This window comes from Anopheles aquasalis, chromosome 3 (assembly GCF_943734665.1).
Source record: "Anopheles aquasalis chromosome 3, idAnoAquaMG_Q_19, whole genome shotgun sequence".
NCBI lineage: Eukaryota > Metazoa > Arthropoda > Insecta > Diptera > Culicidae > Anopheles > Anopheles aquasalis.
This window is the reverse complement of record NC_064878.1, coordinates 9,522,501-9,542,500: the sequence shown is the minus strand read 5'-3', so window position 1 is coordinate 9,542,500 and position 20,000 is coordinate 9,522,501. Positions and strand designations below refer to the sequence as shown.

Here is a 20,000-nt window from a genome sequence, read left to right as displayed (position 1 = left end):
GGTTGGCTCAGCAATGATGGTCTTGCCGTAAACTGGTTCAGCAATCAGAGTCTTCTCTCCATAGATTGGTTGTCCGTACACCTGCTTGTTGTAGATGGGCTCCTGGACGATGGTCTTGGCGTACACTGGCTCGGCGATGAGGGTCTTTCCATAAGCTGGCTCAGCGATGATGGTCTTGGCAACTGGAGCATAGGACAGGGGCTTCGAGTATTCGATGTTCTTCACCAGAGCTGGCGCCTGGTAGATGCCATGAGCAGCACCATACGACAGAGGGCCCGAGATCGCCAGAGGCTTGCTCACAACGACGGACGGGGCAGCCTGAGCATAGCCGTAGCCGTAGCCGTGACCGTGGTACAGCTGAGGCTCCTGGACGATGGTCTTGGTCAGAGCCGGCACAGCGTGCTTGGTGATGCTGGAGTAGCTCGTCGCTGGAGCATAAGAGAGATGGGAATGCGGGTCGCTCGGGATGTATCCGGCGCTGGCACAAGCCAGAGAAGCGACCAGAAGAACGAACTAGACAGAAACGAGGATTGAATTAGAACAGTACGAATAGAATGTTGGGAATAAAATTACCTTGAACGCCATTGTTTGTTGGTTAGAGTGAGGAGCTGTTGTGTTGATGATGACTGCTCGTTGAGTGATGTCAATCCGATCAGCTGTTTGCCGTTTTATACCGAACAGAGGCGTAGAAAACGGCTTCAAAGAGGATGTGAAAGGAGCATCAAACGATGGCCATCGAGCAATGTAACATCGTCCGGCAATTTACGGTTTTCTTCTTCTTGAGCTACGCCCCTGACTAATCGCATAGCTACTGGAACAGATCATAGTTTTGTAAGTTCCTCTTCGTCGATATCGTTTGTGGAGAAATATTCTTGTTTTAAACCTGATTACTACCATCATTCATTAGTACCTCAATGAAACTCAATGCTATAATGCATTTGTGGTAAAACGGGCAGAAAACTTTTCAGGAAACGTCGAAGACGAAATGTTACCCCGCTCGCTTTATACGCTCTCTAAATAGAATCGTTAAAAGCATTACTTTTTCAATTTAAAAAATGTGTCAAAAATCGAAACATAGCAAATTCAACAAAAACTCAACGAGACAATCTGGAGAAACTTATAATCTATGCAAAGAATATTGATTGGCATTTTTTCTGATGACCCATCACGCAGCTACGATGGGCACCGTTTTGGGTCCATATCAAAAGACTTGCCCATTTAAGCGACGAACCCGGTTCGATTACCCTTCATAGTGTGATACTTTTTTATCTTAAAAAATCTGCCAAAAAATGGGAAATTCAACAAAACATCAACGAGACTACCTAGGAAAACTTATCATCTATAAAAATATTATTGATTGCATATCTCAGATGACCCATCACGCAGCTACGATGGGTACCGGAAAACATATTTTTTCGCAGGCACGCATTTCTAAATTTGATGCCATGGATGAATTATTTAACAAATCTTCCTCAAACTGCAACCAAATAATCTTGAAAACTTGTAGTTCAATATGACGTTTATTTGATAAAATGGAACTGAATGGCTTCTACACAAAAAATCGCCAAAAATAAGCCATTCTTTGGCCCGAATGAACTTCAGCCTCCCTTGAGACTTTCATTAAGATGATTCAGAAGTACAGAGAGATATTTTTCTACCATTTGAATAGACCATTTTGTTTATTTTCGCTTGCTTCGTTTTTTATTTAGCGAATGAAAATTACATTTTGTAAGCCACCGATTAAATTCATGAAAGACATTTGGAATCATAAAAACAGAAATATGTTTCAACAAGTATAATTGTTTATTGTATCACATTCCGTATCACTCAACATGCATTCATCATAGCACAGTAGATCCTTCCAAACTGATTACCATCCGTGGGCAGAGATTCCGCCGTAGGCCAGCTTCGGAGCATAGGACAGAACCTTTTCTCCGTAGATTGGGGCTGGCTGAGCGATGATGCTCTTACCGTACACTGGCTCCGCAATCAGAGTCTTGCCTCCATAGATTGGCTCGGCGTACACGTTCTTGTTGTAGATTGGCTCCGATACGATCGTCTTGGCGTAAGTTGGCTCAGCAATGATGGTCTTGCCGTAAACTGGTTCAGCAATCAGAGTCTTCTCTCCATAGATTGGCTGTCCGTACACCTGCTTGTTGTAGATGGGCTCCTGGACGATGGTCTTGGCGTACACTGGCTCGGCGATGAGGGTCTTTCCATAAGCTGGCTCAGCGATGATGGTCTTGGCAACTGGAGCATAGGACAGGGGCTTCGAGTATTCGATGTTCTTCACCAGAGCTGGCGCCTGGTAGATGCCATGAGCACCACCGTACGAAAGAGGGCTCGAGATCGCCAGAGGCTTGCTCACAACGACGGACGGGGCAGCCTGAGCATAGCCGTAGCCGTAGCCGTGACCGTGGTACAGCTGAGGCTCCTGGACGATGGTCTTGGTCAGAGCCGGCACAGCGTGCTTGGTGATGCTGGAGTAGCTCGTCGCTGGAGCATAAGAGAGATGGGAATGCGGGTCGCTCGGGATGTATCCGGCGCTGGCACAAGCCAGAGAAGCGACCAGAAGAACGAACTAGACAGAAACGAGGATTGAATTAGAACAGTACGAATAGAATGTTGGGAATAAAATTACCTTGAACGCCATTGTTTGTTGGTTAGAGTGAGGAGCTGTTGTGTTGATGATGACTGCTCGTTGAGTGATGTCAATCCGATCAGCTGTTTGCCGTTTTATACCGAACAGAGGCGTAGAAAACGGCTTCAAAGAGGATGGGAAAGGAGCATCAAACGATGGCCATCGAGCAATGTAACATCGTCCGGCAATTTACGGTTTTCTTCTTCTTGAGCTACGCCCCTGACTAATCGCATAGCTACTGGAACAGATCATAGTTTTGTAAGTTCCTCTTCGTCGATATCGTTTGTGGAGAAATATTCTTGTTTTAAACCTGATTACTACCATCATTCATTAGTACCTCAATGAAACTCAATGCTATAATGCATTTGTGGTAAAACGGGCAGAAAACTTTTCAGGAAACGTCGAAGACGAAATGTTACCCCGCTCGCTTTATACGCTCTCTAAATAGAATCGTTAAAAGCATTACTTTTTCAATTTAAAAAATGTGTCAAAAATCGAAACATAGCAAATTCAACAAAAACTCAACGAGACAATCTGGAGAAACTTATAATCTATGCAAAGAATATTGATTGGCATTTTTTCTGATGACCCATCACGCAGCTACGATGGGTACCGGAAAACATATTTTTTCGCAGGCACGCATTTCTAAATTTGATGCCATGGATGAATTATTTAACAAATCTTCCTCAAACTGCAACCAAATAATCTTGAAAACTTGTAGTTCAATATGACGTTTATTTGATAAAATGGAACTGAATGGCTTCTACACAAAAAATCGCCAAAAATAAGCCATTCTTTGGCCCGAATGAACTTCAGCCTCCCTTGAGACTTTCATTAAGATGATTCAGAAGTACAGAGAGATATTTTTCTACCATTTGAATAGACCATTTTGTTTATTTTCGCTTGCTTCGTTTTTTATTTAGCGAATGAAAATTACATTTTGTAAGCCACCGATTAAATTCATGAAAGACATTTGGAATCATAAAAAACAGAAATATGTTTCAACAAGTATAATTGTTTATTGTATCACATTCCGTATCACTCAACATGCATTCATCATAGCACAGTAGATCCTTCCAAACTGATTACCATCCGTGGGCAGAGATTCCGCCGTAGGCCAGCTTCGGAGCATAGGACAGAACCTTTTCTCCGTAGATTGGGGCTGGCTGAGCGATGATGCTCTTACCGTACACTGGCTCCGCAATCAGAGTCTTGCCTCCATAGATTGGCTCGGCGTACACGTTCTTGTTGTAGATTGGCTCCGATACGATCGTCTTGGCGTAAGTTGGCTCAGCAATGATGGTCTTGCCGTAAACTGGTTCAGCAATCAGAGTCTTCTCTCCATAGATTGGCTGTCCGTACACCTGCTTGTTGTAGATGGGCTCCTGGACGATGGTCTTGGCGTACACTGGCTCGGCGATGAGGGTCTTTCCATAAGCTGGCTCAGCGATGATGGTCTTGGCAACTGGAGCATAGGACAGGGGCTTCGAGTATTCGATGTTCTTCACCAGAGCTGGCGCCTGGTAGATGCCACGAGCAGCACCGTACGACAGAGGGCTCGAGATCGCCAGAGGCTTGCTCACAACGACGGACGGGGCAGCCTGAGCATAGCCGTAGCCGTAGCCGTGACCGTGGTACAGCTGAGGCTCCTGGACGATGGTCTTGGTCAGAGCCGGCACAGCGTGCTTGGTGATGCTGGAGTAGCTCGTCGCTGGAGCATAGGAGAGATGGGAATGCGGGTCGCTCGGGATGTATCCGGCGCTGGCACAAGCCAGAGAAGCGACCAGAAGAACGAACTAGACAAAAACCAGGATTGAATTAGAAAAATACGAATAGAATGTTGGGAATAAAATTACCTTGAACGCCATTGTTTGTTGGTTAAAGTGAGGAGCTGTTGTGCTGATGATGACTGCTCGTTGAGTGATGTCAATCCGATCAGCTGTTTGCCGTTTTATACTCTGATCCGCCATAGCAATGAAATCGCACGAAGAAGGACGTGAACGGTGAGTCGAATTATGACCATCAAACTACGGTTACGGTTTTTCACGCAGCAGCGTTTTCCTCTCTTTTCTATGTCGCTCTTTCGTAGCTAGTCTGGTCGCTGCCATCTATTTCAGGGCAAATACAGTGCAACAAGAATGTACAAATTGTGCTGTTTCGGGTATTGAGGAAGTTAGAATTTTACAAAGCGCCAAACGGCTTGAATTTAATTTCAATTAAAAACATTGACAGTTAACTGTTTTGCTGGACACTGCGATTGATTTAATTGTTCGTCACATTCCTGAGGCATTGAATCAAACTTGGAGAATTTATATTCAATGAGGCAATTCGATCACAAACATATTAAGCGTTTCACAAGGTCGCTTTAATATTCATTAGCTCATTATAATTAATGAATCGGTAGCAATTTAAAGGTTGACTGCGCGATCTTATTTGATCTTAAACAATTATTCAAATGAACAAAATCTTCAAAGCCATCGTAGCTTCAAAACACTTTATCACTAATGAAACGTTAGATAATATTTCCCGGGTAATGGTGCGGAAGGAATCCGCCTAGTCGATTCAAAACGTCTATCCGCTAGATGTTACGCCAATGTGGCCTTCGATATAAATATGAAGAAAGGTGTTGTCTTAGCCTCAGTGTGAAAGTTGAGTAGCGTGCGTAAGGAGGTTTTCGATCCAACGAAAAGTGTCATCCATTCACGAAGAAATGGTGCAGAAGGTAAGGGTTTTAAACCAAAGCAAGCTAACCAAACATGCCCACTAAACCAAGCGTACCATCCTGCTTCGATAGCTTATTACCGCGTTGACCTTGCTGGTGTACTATGCCAATGCTAGTCTTTTGATCCCTAAAGATGGATCAGTGATCGTAGATCAACGCGATAGAAGCTACCGCGCCCCAGCACCAGCACCTGTCAGTTATGTGAGTTTCGTAAAGCACATTGCTCCACGCAAACCGCAACAACAGATGACGACCGTGACTCCACCGATACCAGCACCACCGCTAAGGAGTCCGCCAAGACCTTTCTCTTCACCGATCCCAAGTCAACCGGACATCACTTCTAGCTTAGCGGCCACTCCAGATCGTGTTCCGTACGTCCTATACGTACAAATCGTACCACAGCGGCAGGACTCTACAAAGTTTACTGGAAACCATCAGCCAAACGGCCAAGCATCACATCCCCCGGCTCTGCAAGGTGAACCAGTGTTCGTTCAAAGCAAGATACCGCTTTCTCAGAAGTACTACACCCTCTACCGGAACGTCGACACTGTGTCACCATTGCTGGTGGCAGTGCAAAAGCCGGCATACGTGAGGAATATGCAGTACTCCACTAGATCCAACCCTGCGGTTGCCAGCAAGACGCTCAGCTACTCCCCTCAGCTGTCGTACGTACGGCAAGTGTATCAAAGGGTTTGAGAAATGGCTGCAGCAAAAGGGATCAATCATAGTATCAAGGATAACAGTACAAACGCTGCTGGCCACGGCACAGCAATAGTGCAAGAAGCACAATAATAAAACATCTTTTGATTCCTCCTCTGACAAATTGAGAAATGTCAAAGCAACTCTAATTCCTTAGCGCGCGCGCGCTCCAAGTCCGCTCCTCGGCCAAGAACATGCCTGTCAGACAGCCGCCGATCGGTCGTGCACTAAACGCTCGCCCAAATCGGAGGTTAGTGTGTAATTACACCACACCTCAGCGAAGGGTCCGGGGGACCGTGGCGGACCCGTGGTCACGTTAAACGACAGTGCCCACAATGCTAGTTGCCAAACATTTTTGGGCGGACCTCCTCCGGTGTTGTTGGCGTAGCGAAAATGATCGTTTACGCTCCCCACTCTCTCTCTCTCTCTCTCTCCCTCTCATCCATCTACCCATTCTGCCATGGAACCCCTGTCGCCTGTCGCTGGCATCTCGGTCGGTCTGAGTCGACGCTGAGTTCGTTTGCAAATTTGACTGGTGACTGTCTCGCGTTTCGATCAATGAACTACTCGTGCGACCACCAGCTCGTCGATCCTGGTTGTCGGATTGGTCAAAGAAACGTTGGCTTCTAGTCAGTTGTAGCGGTTTTTGAGTGGTGAAGGTTTGACTGGGTCGCTTCTCCCTTAATGGTAGGACAGCGCGTGTGGATGCAAAATGTTACGCAAACTTCGGTCTGGTCTGGCCCACCCCGAAGATATCGCGTGTAAATAGTGGCCTTTCGGTCTACAACCGTCGCCTGCTGTGTAAACGGTTTGACGGGATAAACGGTTCTTACCGAGTGGTTGACGGCTGTCAAAAACAGGGGAAAATGGTGAAGGGATTATTATTAGTGCAACTCATTGAGATAAATCATAGTATTTCGCATGAAATGCACTAAAAATACATAATGTAGTACCAACGAATTCGGATCATTTCCTGAAATACATTCATTCCTCCGGACCGGTACTGGCTATACGCGAAACGATTGATTTATGGCGCCGTATCGTCAAGGTTAAAGCACCGAAGAAGACCGGTTTGCGGCCATGGACACACGAGATGCATCCTCTTTCACTCCGCAGCAGCAGCAGCAGCAGCAACAACAGCAGTAGCTTCCATCATTATCACACTCTTCACATCCTTTCCATCCACCGGGTGATCCAGTTCCAATTGCGTCCACTGGGAGGTGCGTCTCGGTCGGCACTCACCTGCGCGTTCCAAGGTGAACCAGCAAAGGGGGATCGCCTGGGCCAAGGAGTGACCGGCGTATCGGAACCAAAGCACGCCCTCCGGTCCCGGGTTCTCCCGTGCAGTCCAGTTTTCCCGATAACCGGTTCTTCTGCTGCTGCTGCTGCTGCTGCTGCTGCGAACCGATTGGCAGTAAAGGATGCGACCGAAGGATAGAACGTGATTCTCGGCGCGCGATCCCAAAGCAAAAGGTGATCCCTTTTACTTTCGATTGCGCCCTTTTCGCGAGCGAGCGAGCGAACCGGCTTAATGTCACGCCACCTGTGAAGCTGCCTTTAGCCACGCGATGTGTGTGAACGGGATTCCAAAAAGCAAAAAAGAAAAAAATCATTCCATCCGAAAACGAAAAAAGAAATTCGAAATGGTCGCAGCAGACGGAATAAGTGTGCCACTCCACTGGGCACATTGGCATCTCTCGGAAACCATTTTCAAGGTTGACGCGGTTCCATGAGAAATCTTGAAGAAAGTGTTTTGTTCCCCTTCTCCCCGGAGAGCTGGTGCATTGTAACGTGACGTAATGGTGTACCGCTGGCAGCTGGCAAACCGGTCTCCGGCTGACCGGGAACCGGGGGGGTTGGTACCGTCGACCTGATTATGCTGTCGCTGTGGCTCGAAAGGCCCCTCATCGACGCGGGGGCCTCGATGAAGCCGTGGGCTGATGTGTGAACTCGAAACGAGACTTGACTTGGAGTGTTCGATGTACCAAAAAGCATCGAAAAGGGTTTATCCGTCCGATGATCACGGTCGGCGGTTGGTGATTTGGTGATCATGTTTCGTTGTTAAGCCCCTTAGGAAACATGTTAACAGCTTTGCTGAGTATCGCAGCGTGGCGATACTTGGCGTTGTTGTTCACTAAAGTTACAAGCCGTCGCCGGTGTCACTGGCTGGTGACATCTATCTGGCCATTCATCTGGCAGGAATTCAGCACCTCATAACGATCAGCAAGGATGGCGCAAAAGTGATGCAAGCGGAGAGGAGGGAGAGGGGATGGGATGCATTCCGCTTGAGTTGGCGGAACGAAATGGAAATTTGGAACTCTGTTCACTTTCATCCCTCCATCCTTTCATCCAGTTCAGTCTCCAATCACTCACGGCACCAGCCTCTCTCTCTCTCTCACTCGATGACATTGCAGCGAGTTGGAATTTTGATTCGTCGGCCTCGTTAATAGTCGATACGGTATCGCAATTCGCAGACCGCAAGCTATCTGGTTTGGTGTCTTCTGTCTCCACTTTGCGCTGGTTGTTACATACAATTAGTTACATCTGGCGGTCGCCTGCGGCGGCGGGGGGGTTCGCGGATTAGCTCGAGCGTTAAATTTATTTGTCTCGCGATGATCACCACAAACGACGGCGACGGCGACGGCGACTACGGCGCATCGACGAGTTCGACAGCCATCGTACCGCACGGTTGGTTGCTGTGGCGAGGCCAGACCGTGTCCTCGAGGCCGTGCGTTTTTATTTTTAGTCTTGTTCCTTTGGACAGTTTGGTTTTTTTAACCGTCCTCTTACGTCTCGATATTGGCAGCATCGCCAATGCGCGATCGCTTCGGAATGACCTCCCGCTACAGGAGTGCAATCGATCGTTTACGAGCTGGCACACTGCAGTGCCATGAGCTTTTCCAATTCAATCAGCACTGTCTCAAGTGTTGCTTGTGTGAGGTGAACATTGACCGTATGAGTGAAGTGCGTCTTGAGTTGCCAATTTTGCCAATACGATGCGCCAATCACATACCAGCTGGCATGGAATTGCATTAAAATGACAGGAAATGAATGCTTTCTACTGAGACGACTTAGCGCTAAACAAAGCCAACGACGACAGCCAACGTTAGTAGCTGGCGATCTCAGTAGTAAATCGGACAGGGAAGTCCGGTTTCCATTCGTCCTTGGCGCTTCCATTAGCTCAAAAAGTGTCCTGTAACGATTGGACCAACAAAGACCACGGCAACGCACGATCCCACGTAGGCAACAATGAAATGGAAACACACCCTGGACTCGGCCCCAACGTCTTCCGTATGTTGCCATTTGTTGCCATTCTGCCGCTTGGCAATGTCACGAGGTGTGAATCGTCGACGCAAATGACCCTCGATCATCATCATCATCAACAACAACAAGAACATCTACAGCGGCCACTGGTGGTGGTGGTGGTGCTGATGGTGATCCCTTTACAAAGTGTGGTCTCAACGTGATCCTCTCGACACATGGACTAGTGAGTCATCATCGCGAATGCGGCCGCTCCTACTAGGGCAGCAGTAGGTGGCCTCGGTTGGGTCCGCCTTCTCGAGGACCCACAGCCCGGCCAATCCGGTTCATAAACATTAATAACCGCGGCGCCGCTGGAGAACCGCTCGCGAAGGTCCGCGAACTAGAGCTGCGCTCTTCAAAGCATACGCACGCACATAACGCAATCCACTCATTTGTGTTAACGATTTTCTATCCAACTTTATGATGTTCGATTTGCGTGTGCCAGAGTGTGCACGGCCGCGCACCACTGGAAGTATCCTTGGCCTAGGATTGGTGCGGGTTAGGGGCTTCACCTTGCTCACCTCTCTCTCTCTCTCGCTTCATCGTCTTCCACCAGTGAAAGGTTCCGGTTCTGGGGGTGGTGTGAAGTGTGCCACCGGATGCTGAGAGGACATAAATTAGGCAAAAATATGGCACCGATCGTATAACGACGAGCGCGCACGATCTGACGGTCTTGGGAATCGATTTTTCGCAACCGATTAGCGCCGCCAGCGAGAGCAAGAGTGGATTATTGATCCAATCTGTAACCGGAAATCGGTGAATGACTCGAACGTTTCCATTCCAGCTACACCAGACCAGTCACAGCAGGTGCATAGGCCAACCAACTGCTGCGGTTGCTTGAGGGCCACACCGAGGGGCATCCGACTGAAGCTCACCTCACGAGTTATGAGTGGCTTAATCGATTACCAATGACTCTGAACGGCCGTGTCTAAATGAATCCGCCAGAATGCCCACAGAAAGCAATTGTAACGTAGACCAGACGACACCAGACGAGACGGGGGAGTTTTTATGGCTCAATTGCAGTCACAGTCTCCCTGAATCCAGCTCGATGCCATACGTATGGGCGTGTGCGGTTATGTGGCCGACCATTTGGTGCCGATGGCGTCGACCTACCCTCCCCCGTCGCGTGACATTTAGGCCCGCACGCAGCACAAACCTCCGTTGCTCTGGCCACAACCTGTCAAAACGATTTGCCATCGCGCAGTGGTGGGACGGATCCTTCTGCGAACGTTGTCGTCGTCGTCGTCGCCATCGATGTCGCAAAAGCTCTCTGTTGTCTCTGCTTGTGTGGATCTTTTCGGAGGCGCGAGGTGCTAAAAATTGTATGAATGGTAATTATGAATAATGTGGCGACGCTGTGCAATGGTTGTGCAATCGATGTCGCTCTGTCACTGCGATGATCCGTTCAGCCCACCCTGGCGCGCCTCAGACCATGGCTTGGGAATCGCCGAACAAGCCCTTTTTCTTGCTGTGGCGCTCGCGGATCGTGCGCTGCACTCGATCGATCGATGATTAATTTGAGTGAGTCTCTGGACCGGTTTGCGGTCTGGAGCCATTAGGGCAGTTAGGGCAGTTGGATGCTAGTAGTAGCCCGACTGTCTCGGCTTAGCCCAGACGGGACAGGATTAAGCTATTAAGCTGCTAGCCGTCACGCTGTCAATGGCGTATGTATGTCATGCTGGGTTGGCTGACAAATGGTGTTGGCATGAAGAAGAAGAAAAAAAAACACAAGGAGTCACTTAATCCACTCAAGGTACTGGCATCATAAAACAGCAACAGCAGCAGCAGTAGCTTCCTATCATAAATCCATCCAAGTAGCATACGCACACCGGAATTGTAACACTTCCTGTGGTAAAAATTGCGATCCCGTCAAAAAAAAATACGTGGCTCTGACAAGCGACTGATCGTGACATCACACCGCACCGCATCGTCGTGCAAGATGAGCCACGCGATGAGCACAAAGTGTCCTTGACATTGAACTCACGAAGATGCAGAGTATACGGAGCCAGTGCCGGAAAACCGGTCTTACCGGCGGCTCATCTGCAGGAAATGAAGATGTTACGTGCGCGGTCACGTGAGCGGTGCTCGAGACACGCTGTCTGCCGACTGCCGAACCGGCGAGACCGGTCACTGGCTTGCCTTTGCTTTGCGGTTGATTATGCGGTACAGCTGGCTGGCGATGATGGGAAGAAGACGAGCAGAGCAGATGGTGATGCACGAAAGGTGAACGCACGCACCGGCTATGCTCGGTTGAATTATGCATGCATGAATGCATGGGGCGCTGCCTTATACGGCACGGTGTGCCACTTTTCGGGCGGGGGAACTGTTTTTGAAGCGATCAGCTGTCGGCGCACGATCGCTCGCTCGGTTGGAATGTGGAGCATGTGGGGTTACCAAGTTGCGCCAAGCGGTGTCGCGTGTCGCCATTGTAAATCATAATCGACCGCACGAACAGCTTGACATGCTTGTGGTATTTTTGGGCACCATTGGTTGGCGCCGCGTCTCTGTTCGATTGTGACATTGGTTTTGCGTGGCCGCAGGGAATCAGATTTCGATCCCTTGATGATCGCTGATTAGCGCTTCCGCTCGCCGGCAGCAGAGTTCACAGGCAATCAGTGTGGCCGGTGAATGTCTTCAGGGCACGACAAAGAGATGAACTGGAGCTGGAGATGTAGAGCGTGCCATAGGCACGGGAGTTCCCACGTGACAGGATGACATAAGGTCTCTCGTTTCAATTTGTAAACTCGCGGCGCCGGAATAGGGCTAACCGAAACAATTAAACCTAAGGTCCACCCCAGATTAGATGGCGATCGGAGCTCGGAACTCGGAGCGTCATAATGCGCGTCACGATCAATTTGTCGGATCGTTACGATCGCACCAACGCGGGCGGGAGGAAGAAACAATTTTCTCGAAACAAACGGCATCACCTTCGTTCAAGGCCATCGCCCGAGCGATCCGGAGCAAATTTGTTGCTCGCTTGCCCCCTAACTTACATCGTCATCGGTGGCCCCGAAAAGCAGAGTTTACAAGCGCACATCATCATCGTTTCGTTCGTTGCGTTCCAAGCGCCATAGCATAAGACAAACTGTGCAGATACTTATCCAATTGCACCTCCCCCCCCCCCCCCCCCAAAAACACGCCAAGCGGGGCGCCCTCGGAGCACGGTGCTCGAAGGATGGCTTCTGCTCGTTTAAACGAAATTGACTAAATGAACGAGCCTGCCTCTCGATTGATGGAGATCGGCAAAACACATACACACATGGGGACAAAATTACTTTTGCCAACCTTACCCACAAGATTGTTACGATCACTCCGATTTCGTTCGCATTCACCACGATGGGAACCTATTTTGAGGTTACGGTGAAGGAAGAATGTTTAATTTGCTGTAAGAAGAGCCGTGTTTGGATGCCGGGGGCCGGGGTCTTGGTTATGCAAATTTCAGAGTCAGAGTTCCACCCCCCTTTTTCTCGATGTGCGATCCTTTGCGCAAGGTTAATAAGCTGTAGCACGTATAGCACTGTGGTCCACAAAAGGATTTGAGTAATTTATTATCAAAAGTTATTACTCCAACGCACCATGTCCTCTCGCCATCCCACCAACAGGCCTCTCTCCCTTTTTATGAATCTCCGTGAGGTTGATTCCCTTGTTTGGCGTTCCTCTGTGTGGCAGCCGCAATAAGTCAACACGCGAATTGTGGTGTGGTGTGGTGTGGTGCGTTACTGCCGACGTCCACCACAACAAACAAATTATGTCACGGAGCAAATGGAATTCAAATTGGAAGAATTTAAAAAAAAAGGCGAAGGGTGATCTAAATTGGACCCTAGAATTAGAGCCTACTACGGAATCGGAAGTAAAAAGGGTAAAATGGAAAGATAACGCGCGGCCTTTTTTAATTAGCAGCATCCGCTCGACTTCCTTCATAAATCAGCAGCCAGAGCGCCCATTCAAATCGAATCGAAATGATCTCGCCAGCCCGGCCACCGTTAGCCTTCTCTGAAAGCCTTCGAAAGGTGCGCTACAGGCGTCCTTTACAGCCATTTGGTGCCGTTTAGATTGGTGCCCGGCCGGTCGGCCGGATTTTACTGCGATGCGTGCGGGTGCTGCGCTTACATGCGCTCGCAGGCCACCCAAAAGCCAATTAACCCCGCCGCATGCGTTAACGGCCCTGTGGTATGTGACATACGGCCTACTGCGTTGGTTTAGTTTTTTTTTGTTTTTGAGGTTAGGGTTTCGATTTCATTCGGCGCTGCGCGTACGTGAGCCTCTGACGTCACGCTAGTAGTAGAGCTATGCTGGCGCTTCCTTTTCCTTGTGTACTGCTCGGGGTACAACACCTAACCTCACAAACTGGCCTGGCCGAATCCGAATCGACCAGTGGTGGGGAAGATACGGCATCTTGTTGTGATACAGATGCCGCTGCTGCTCCTGATGAGAAGTGCCCTCCAGCCAGCCAGCCAGGCAAAGATGCTAAAGGCAATAATGTCTACGATCATCCACAGCCCCACGGCGATCGTGGCGAAGTCGTAGGTGAGAAAATGGATTGGCTTCAACGGAATGGAAGGGGCATTGAGTATTTTCGAGGGGGGAAACGAAAGCCATCGCGGTGCCATCGCCGATGTTGGTGGCGTTGGTGCGATTCGCCGAGGTGATAGTTCCTCTCTTTCGGTTTCGTTTTTCGGCGACAGCGTCTCGATCTCTTGTTGTGTGTTTTTTTTTTATTTTGTTCCTCAGGTTTATTACTCATCCCAGAAGGTCACCTCACCTTTTGGTGTCTTCGTCGCCGTGTGCGCTCCACAAGCGCTCCGGAACGCCAGCCTGTCTTCCTTCGGTCCCCCGGCCATCCGATCGGATCCGTGCTTTGTGTGTGCTTTGGATTGGATCAGACCGGTGAGCCGGCGCGCTGGTTCCATATAAATATTAGACCGAACGCTCCTGAAGGCATCATTGCAGCGCTAGCAACCGACCAGTGAGGACCTCTACTAAGAACACACACCGAGCACAGTAAAGATGGCGTTCAAGGTAAGTTCTCGATCTCGTGATCGGGCTCGCCGTGCTCTCCCCTCTGTAGTGATCCTTCCTTCCGCAAAAACCGAGTGTCTTTGTGTGGCTTTATGTGTTTCTGTGTGCCCTTGGTTCTGATTCTGTGCTTTCTGCTGGTGCTTGTTCCCTAGATGGTTGTTCTGTTTGCCGCCCTGGCTTGCGCCAGCGCTGGCTACATCGAGCCGGAGCATCACCATCAGGTGGCGTACGCCGCACCGGCCGCCCACTACTCGTCGGCCCCAGCCGTCAGCTACAGCTCGATCACGCGCCACGATACCCCGAAGGTGGCCGTCGCCAAGACGGTGGCCTATGCTGAGCCGGCGGTGCACTATGCCGCCGCTCCGGCCCTCACCAAGACCGTCGCTTACGCCGAGCCGGCGGTGCACTATGCGGCCGCCCCTGCCCTCACGAAGACGTACGCCGTGCACGAGCCCGCCCTGAAGACGGTCGTCGCCCAGCCCGCTTACCACACCAAGACCATCTACGCCCAGCAGCCGGCCGCCCATGTGTACGCTCACTCCGCTCCGGTTGTGGCCGCCAAGACGGTGGCTTATGCTGCCCCGCAGGTCCACTACCAGGCCCCGACGCTGGTGAAGAACGTCGAGTACAGCAAGACCCTTGCCTACGCTCCGGTTGCCAAGACGTACGTGTCCCAGCCGACCTACACCAAGACGATCGTGTCCGAGCCGGCCTACCAGAAGACGGTGATCGCTCAGCCCCAGCCCCTGTACCACCATAGCTCCCCGGTTTACGCTCAGGCCGCTCCGGTCGTCGCTACCAAGACGCTGGCCTACGCCGAACCCTCCGCTCACGTCTCCACGCACGTCAGCTACGCCGACAACAGCGCACACTACGCCTGGTAAGCCGCTACAGGACATGCCATCCATCCTCCAGCAGATGAGCAAATTGCGATGAGTAAAGCGGGAACGAAAAGTTCAAAACCGCTCAGGATTTGCTCAGGAAGATGCAGATGCACACACTGTACACCACCACCACCCCCTGTTCGATGTTTGAATGCTCGTTGAAAATACATAAATTATTGTGAATTCATACAAACGATTGCGTACTTTGCGGGATTTCTTGACGTTTGTGGTTGCCAGGAGGGACAGAACGCTGACAGTGAGACCTTGGAGTTGTCCTTGGAGAGGTCTGATCCTAACATTCCAACAGCTCTCAATGTTTCGCAAAAAATCACGAGTGTTTGTTAATTTTTGAGCAACAGTTCCACTTGTTATAAACACCACATCAATATTATTAGAATGATTTCTGAGGTCTTCATTGTCAGGATTTTGGTCTTCTGATGCTATTCTTTAGTAAATTCTACCCAAATTCTCCACCTAGTTATGTCCAGTATTTTTTTATATGATGTAAAACCACCGCGTAGTAGCAGATCTGCTGAATAATAATCTACATCATTGAGTTTCTCGCACCGTACCCTTCGTGTCATCTTGAGTCCATTCCCCTATACGGACTGGTCGCCTCGCTCCTGGCATTCCTTTGGCCGATGAAAGAGCAACGAAGAAAGGTTAGAGACGGGTACCGACCTTCACCTTGCGTCAGGCGTGCGGTGAGCCACCATAACCACACTAACCTTTAGTTGGCAGCATCGCGAACGAAAAGCCTGGCCCTCCCCTGCCCGGTAGCCGGAGGGCATCGCGTTGTAGGTCGAACCGCGCATTGGACCACGCATGAATGGCCACATGATGATGGTTTGGATGCCGTGCGAATTGCGGATTTTACACGACGCTTGCAGGGCATCGGCGACGACGACGACGACGACGACGAGCTCATTAGGCGGCACACGTAGTCGAAAGCGCCCCCAAGACCGTTCGCAGCTCACAGCGTGTCCCGCAGCTTAGAGAGCGGCGTGTGCCCGTGTGATGCTTGACATTGAGCTTGTAAGTGATTAATCGGACAAGCACGCTGGCGCTGGGCTGACGCTCGATCACGGCATCGTCATCGTCATCGAGCCGATTCAATTCGCAAAAATCGGGGACCCGTTTTGCGTTTCGTGGGACGGTAAATCCCGTTCAGTGCAATGCTTGCAATCCTTGAATTACAGGGTTACCACTGGCTGCACCCGGTGCCCTGTAATTCGGTTCTCGGTCACTTTCTTCTCCGTCCGCTGTTTCGCCGATAATGGAGGGGACAGGTTTTCGGGTCGGATGCTGGGACTGGGTGCATTCGTCAGTATTCCTCCGTGGTCCGTTGTTCCTTTTAGTTGCATTCTCTCTCTCTCCCGTTCGATGCCGGTGCCGTCACGGCCAAGTCCCTGACGGGAGGGACGCTTTTCCCTTTTTTCGTTCACTTTGTACCCACCTCGCAATGCGCAATGGGAGGAATATAAAATCGAGGACCTCTGGCACGCTGCAACGCACTCGCGTACAGTACGGTCAGGCGTAAGAAAGTGAAATCCGTCATCATGAACGGCTGCGTAAGTAGAGAACGAGACTTCTTACTCCACGATAAATCATTTAACTTTTCACTGTTTTTTCGACCACAGATTGGAGTGTTCGTTGCCTGCCTAGCGCTCGCTAGCGCCGGATTCATTGAGCACTATCAGGGAGCCACCAGCTATAGTTCGATCGATCACGCACCGGGTTCTCTTCCCCCTCGCCAGCTTGTCGTGGCTAAGCCCACGCTTACCTATGCACCAGAGGCCACGCTCATCAAGACGGAAAGCACGGTGATCCAGCCAGAACCCATTCCTGAGGTCCACTATACGGCTCCGGTGACAAATACGGTGACGTACACTAGCGCACCAGTAGCTCAGTACGCCCCTGCTCAGCATTACTACGTTGCTCCGGGACACACCTCGGAGTGTACACTGAAGGAACATAAACTTGTGGCTCCGACGTACATCGCGCCGACTGTGCAGCTTTCTGGACATGCAGCTGGTGTGACTACTTCCCAGCAGCAGCAGCAGCAGCAGCAGGAGGCCTCCCAAACACTGGTTCACAGTTATCCAGCCCAACAGACACTTCTTCAGTATCCTTCGCCCAAAAGTACCGTCATCTCTCACGGAACTCTAGTCTCGACGCAGAAGAACGACGCATATGCCCATGCAACTCCGTCTATCGTTACGTCTTTAGTCAATTTCGCACCGGCGAATGCTGTAGCGAAGCCAGTCGCCTCCTACGTGGTACCACCAGTTACGATCCAAACTCCGCTCAAGGCCACTCAAACCGTTTCCCAGCAGACCGAACAGACGGGAGGAGCCTGGAGCAATGTCGCCACCGTTCCGGCCGTAACTGGCACACGGGTGCAATATCTGCACACTCCTATATTTGGTACCCGTAGCACTGAGAACAATCCACTAAACACCGTCGTACTCCCGGGTAGTCCTGCAGTAGCTACCGGTAGACAAGGTAGCAGCTTTTCTGCTCCAGCTGTGGAGGTCTCAACGATTGCACCGGTTGCGCCGGTTGCGCCGGTTGCTCCGATCGCGTCAGTAGCGCCAGTCACACCAGCACTTCAAACAGTTCAACAACCACCGCAAACGGCACCGTCCATCATTGGTGGACAGCTTGCGACGCAAGTGTCCGTCGCGCCAGTAATTCAAATAGTTCGGCAACCACCGCAAACGGTAACGTCTGCCAGTGCTTCAGTTGAACAGCTTGCTGCGACCAGTGCGGCTTCAGCTCAAGGAACTACATGGAGTCTTGTGAATCTACCACGCATCTCACCGACCCGTACCTATCTACCTCCCAAGGAGTATCTGCCAGCCAGGCAGAATCAGAGGAATATTCTTATCGTGACTAACTCCCAAGAGCAGCAACAGCTGCAGCAGAGGCAGCAGCAGCAGTTGCAGCTGCACCTGCAGCAACAGCAGCAGCAACAGCAGCAACAGCAAGCTAGCAGCACCTCGAGTAGCCTTTTAACAGCTAGTACCATCGATCAGACAATCACAGGCGGTCAGTATGTGACTTCGCCCCTGCATGTTAACATCGTGAAGCGCCCATATTTACCAACGAGAAGCACATTTATCGCGCCACAAGCGATACCGGACTGCCAAAGGCAAGTTCAACCACAACAGCAACAACAGAGCAGCAGCTGTACTAGAGGGAATTGTTCAGGTTGAACTTCTTCGTTGAATTTCGTGGTGTCCTAATAAACTGTTGACCCTGGTTGGTGGGCAACATACATAACATGTACACGCAGAGGGTTGTTGCCTTTTATTGACGTGCGGGAGGAGTTGACCTTTCACAACCTCGTTCTCTCTCTCTTCTCGGGCTTCTCGATGGGCGATGGCGATGGCGATGATCGCAAGCTAGGCTTTCATGAGGCGTAATTTTATATCCCCGCTAGCATTGACATTCTTGGGCACGACTAAGGGCCCATTGGGTTCATATCGGCGAACGGTATCGGTGCTTGATTGACCTCAGCGAATGTTGCCAGGGCGCAGCATAGTTTTCCCACGCTACTCGATCTATCGGATCGTCGCGACACGCGACAATTAAGTCAAGACAAAGAACATCCCCCCGCAGAACACTAATGTCTCCATTATCGAAACACGCAGCCGCTATTCGCGATTCGTCCTTGCTCGCGTGTTCTCGTGTCTGACTCACTTGATGTCTTCAGCAGAAACACACCACATCGTATCACGGTGCGTCCGGTTCGTTCTACCGGCGCAGATGGCGACAAATGGTCTCTCTGGCCATGCTGGGACACCAGTGGTGTTCCTCCAGTGGTATCTGTATCGGCCAGCACCACTTTTGGTTCCACTTTTGCTTTCTCTCTCCTCTCGAATCAGATCGGAACAGGGCGTAGCAACCGGCGTAGTGTGGCCCGCACTGTTTCGGCATATCGGGCGTAAGGCGGCAATAACAACAACCTGAAGGCCATCGGGCGGAAACTGGTTTGCTCCCCTTGGAGTAGTTGGTAGTTGAGACAATTGTTAAGCAACCTGGTTCACCGGCTTCACCGGTGACGCTGCCGTGTAGCTTGATCTCTTTTCGGTGGCGAAAAGAGGTGAACCCCGAGCCGAGCGCTGTGACCGAGGCCAGGATGAGGATCGTTCAGAGGCTGGGAACTGGTTTACCATCGAGAGAGGGAGTGCGTGTGTGGGTGCTGTGCGCTGCGTTAAGATTGTTGGTGCGAAACGTAGCGTTTATGTAATTTGGAAGCCACTTAAACGCTTGCTTTCTTGGTCATTGTCGCTCGAGTTTGATCATTGACATAAAGTGTAATAAGCGATCGAGCATAAAGTCGTTCTGAAGTTTATGGTTTCTAGTTTCTTGTGCACATCTGCTGTGCAGAATCAGGACTAAGAATTAATCAAAATCAGGATTATTCTTAGAAGCCATTGGCTTTTCGAATTTACGATTCCTTCGATGTCAAATCATAGCATAAAATTGTCATTTAAATCTATTGCACATAACCTATCTTTTATTCACAATATTCGCTCAGGGAACATTCACATTTTAAAACCATTGTGCCCGATTATGCTTACGAACCACCGACACTTAATTTATTGTTATGTAAATTATGATTATCTTATTGCCCCTTTTTCAATTGACCCAGCAGCACCGTTCGCAAGCACGGGCATAACGGGACCAATTATAACCCGCAGCGCAGCCATCCATTTGACCTGAC

General features: G+C 50.1%; 4 protein-coding genes and 1 pseudogene across 4 annotated transcripts in view; 2 read left to right on the top strand and 3 right to left on the bottom strand.

Moving 5' to 3' along the window:
• Window positions 1–615, bottom strand: part of LOC126575698 (uncharacterized) — an 813-nt gene extending 198 nt beyond the window's left edge. The window contains exons 1-2 of the mRNA XM_050236512.1: window positions 574–615; window positions 1–513 (exon numbers count right to left, since the gene is read on the bottom strand). The exon at window positions 1–513 is cut by the window's left edge and continues 198 nt beyond it. Of these exons, the coding sequence (XP_050092469.1) occupies window positions 1–513; window positions 574–585 (525 nt within the window). The 5' untranslated portion in view covers window positions 586–615. The remainder of the gene's footprint in view (window positions 514–573) is intronic.
• Window positions 616–1,870: 1,255 nt separating this feature from the next.
• LOC126575697 (uncharacterized) lies at window positions 1,871–2,683 on the bottom strand. Its single transcript, XM_050236511.1, has 2 exons — window positions 2,642–2,683; window positions 1,871–2,581 (listed from the first exon to the last, which is right to left on the bottom strand). Exons 1-2 carry the CDS (start codon window positions 2,651–2,653, stop codon window positions 1,871–1,873), a joined length of 723 nt encoding a protein of 240 aa, XP_050092468.1. The 5' UTR covers window positions 2,654–2,683.
• Window positions 2,684–3,726: 1,043 nt separating this feature from the next.
• Window positions 3,727–4,509, bottom strand: LOC126576203 (uncharacterized). Its single transcript, XM_050237379.1, has 2 exons — window positions 4,498–4,509; window positions 3,727–4,437 (listed from the first exon to the last, which is right to left on the bottom strand). The coding sequence occupies exons 1-2, from the start codon at window positions 4,507–4,509 to the stop codon at window positions 3,727–3,729; spliced, it is 723 nt and encodes a 240-aa protein (XP_050093336.1).
• Window positions 4,510–5,351: 842 nt separating this feature from the next.
• Window positions 5,352–6,059, top strand: LOC126579206 (uncharacterized; annotated as a pseudogene).
• An 8,254-nt stretch (window positions 6,060–14,313) lies between these two features.
• LOC126579205 (ice-structuring glycoprotein-like) overlaps window positions 14,314–20,000 on the top strand; it is an 11,408-nt gene continuing 5,721 nt past the window's right edge. The window contains exons 1-4 of the mRNA XM_050242585.1: window positions 14,314–14,384; window positions 14,537–15,264; window positions 16,794–16,839; window positions 16,909–17,773. Of these exons, the coding sequence (XP_050098542.1) occupies window positions 14,373–14,384; window positions 14,537–15,264; window positions 16,794–16,839; window positions 16,909–17,773 (1,651 nt within the window). The 5' untranslated portion in view covers window positions 14,314–14,372. The remainder of the gene's footprint in view (window positions 14,385–14,536; window positions 15,265–16,793; window positions 16,840–16,908; window positions 17,774–20,000) is intronic.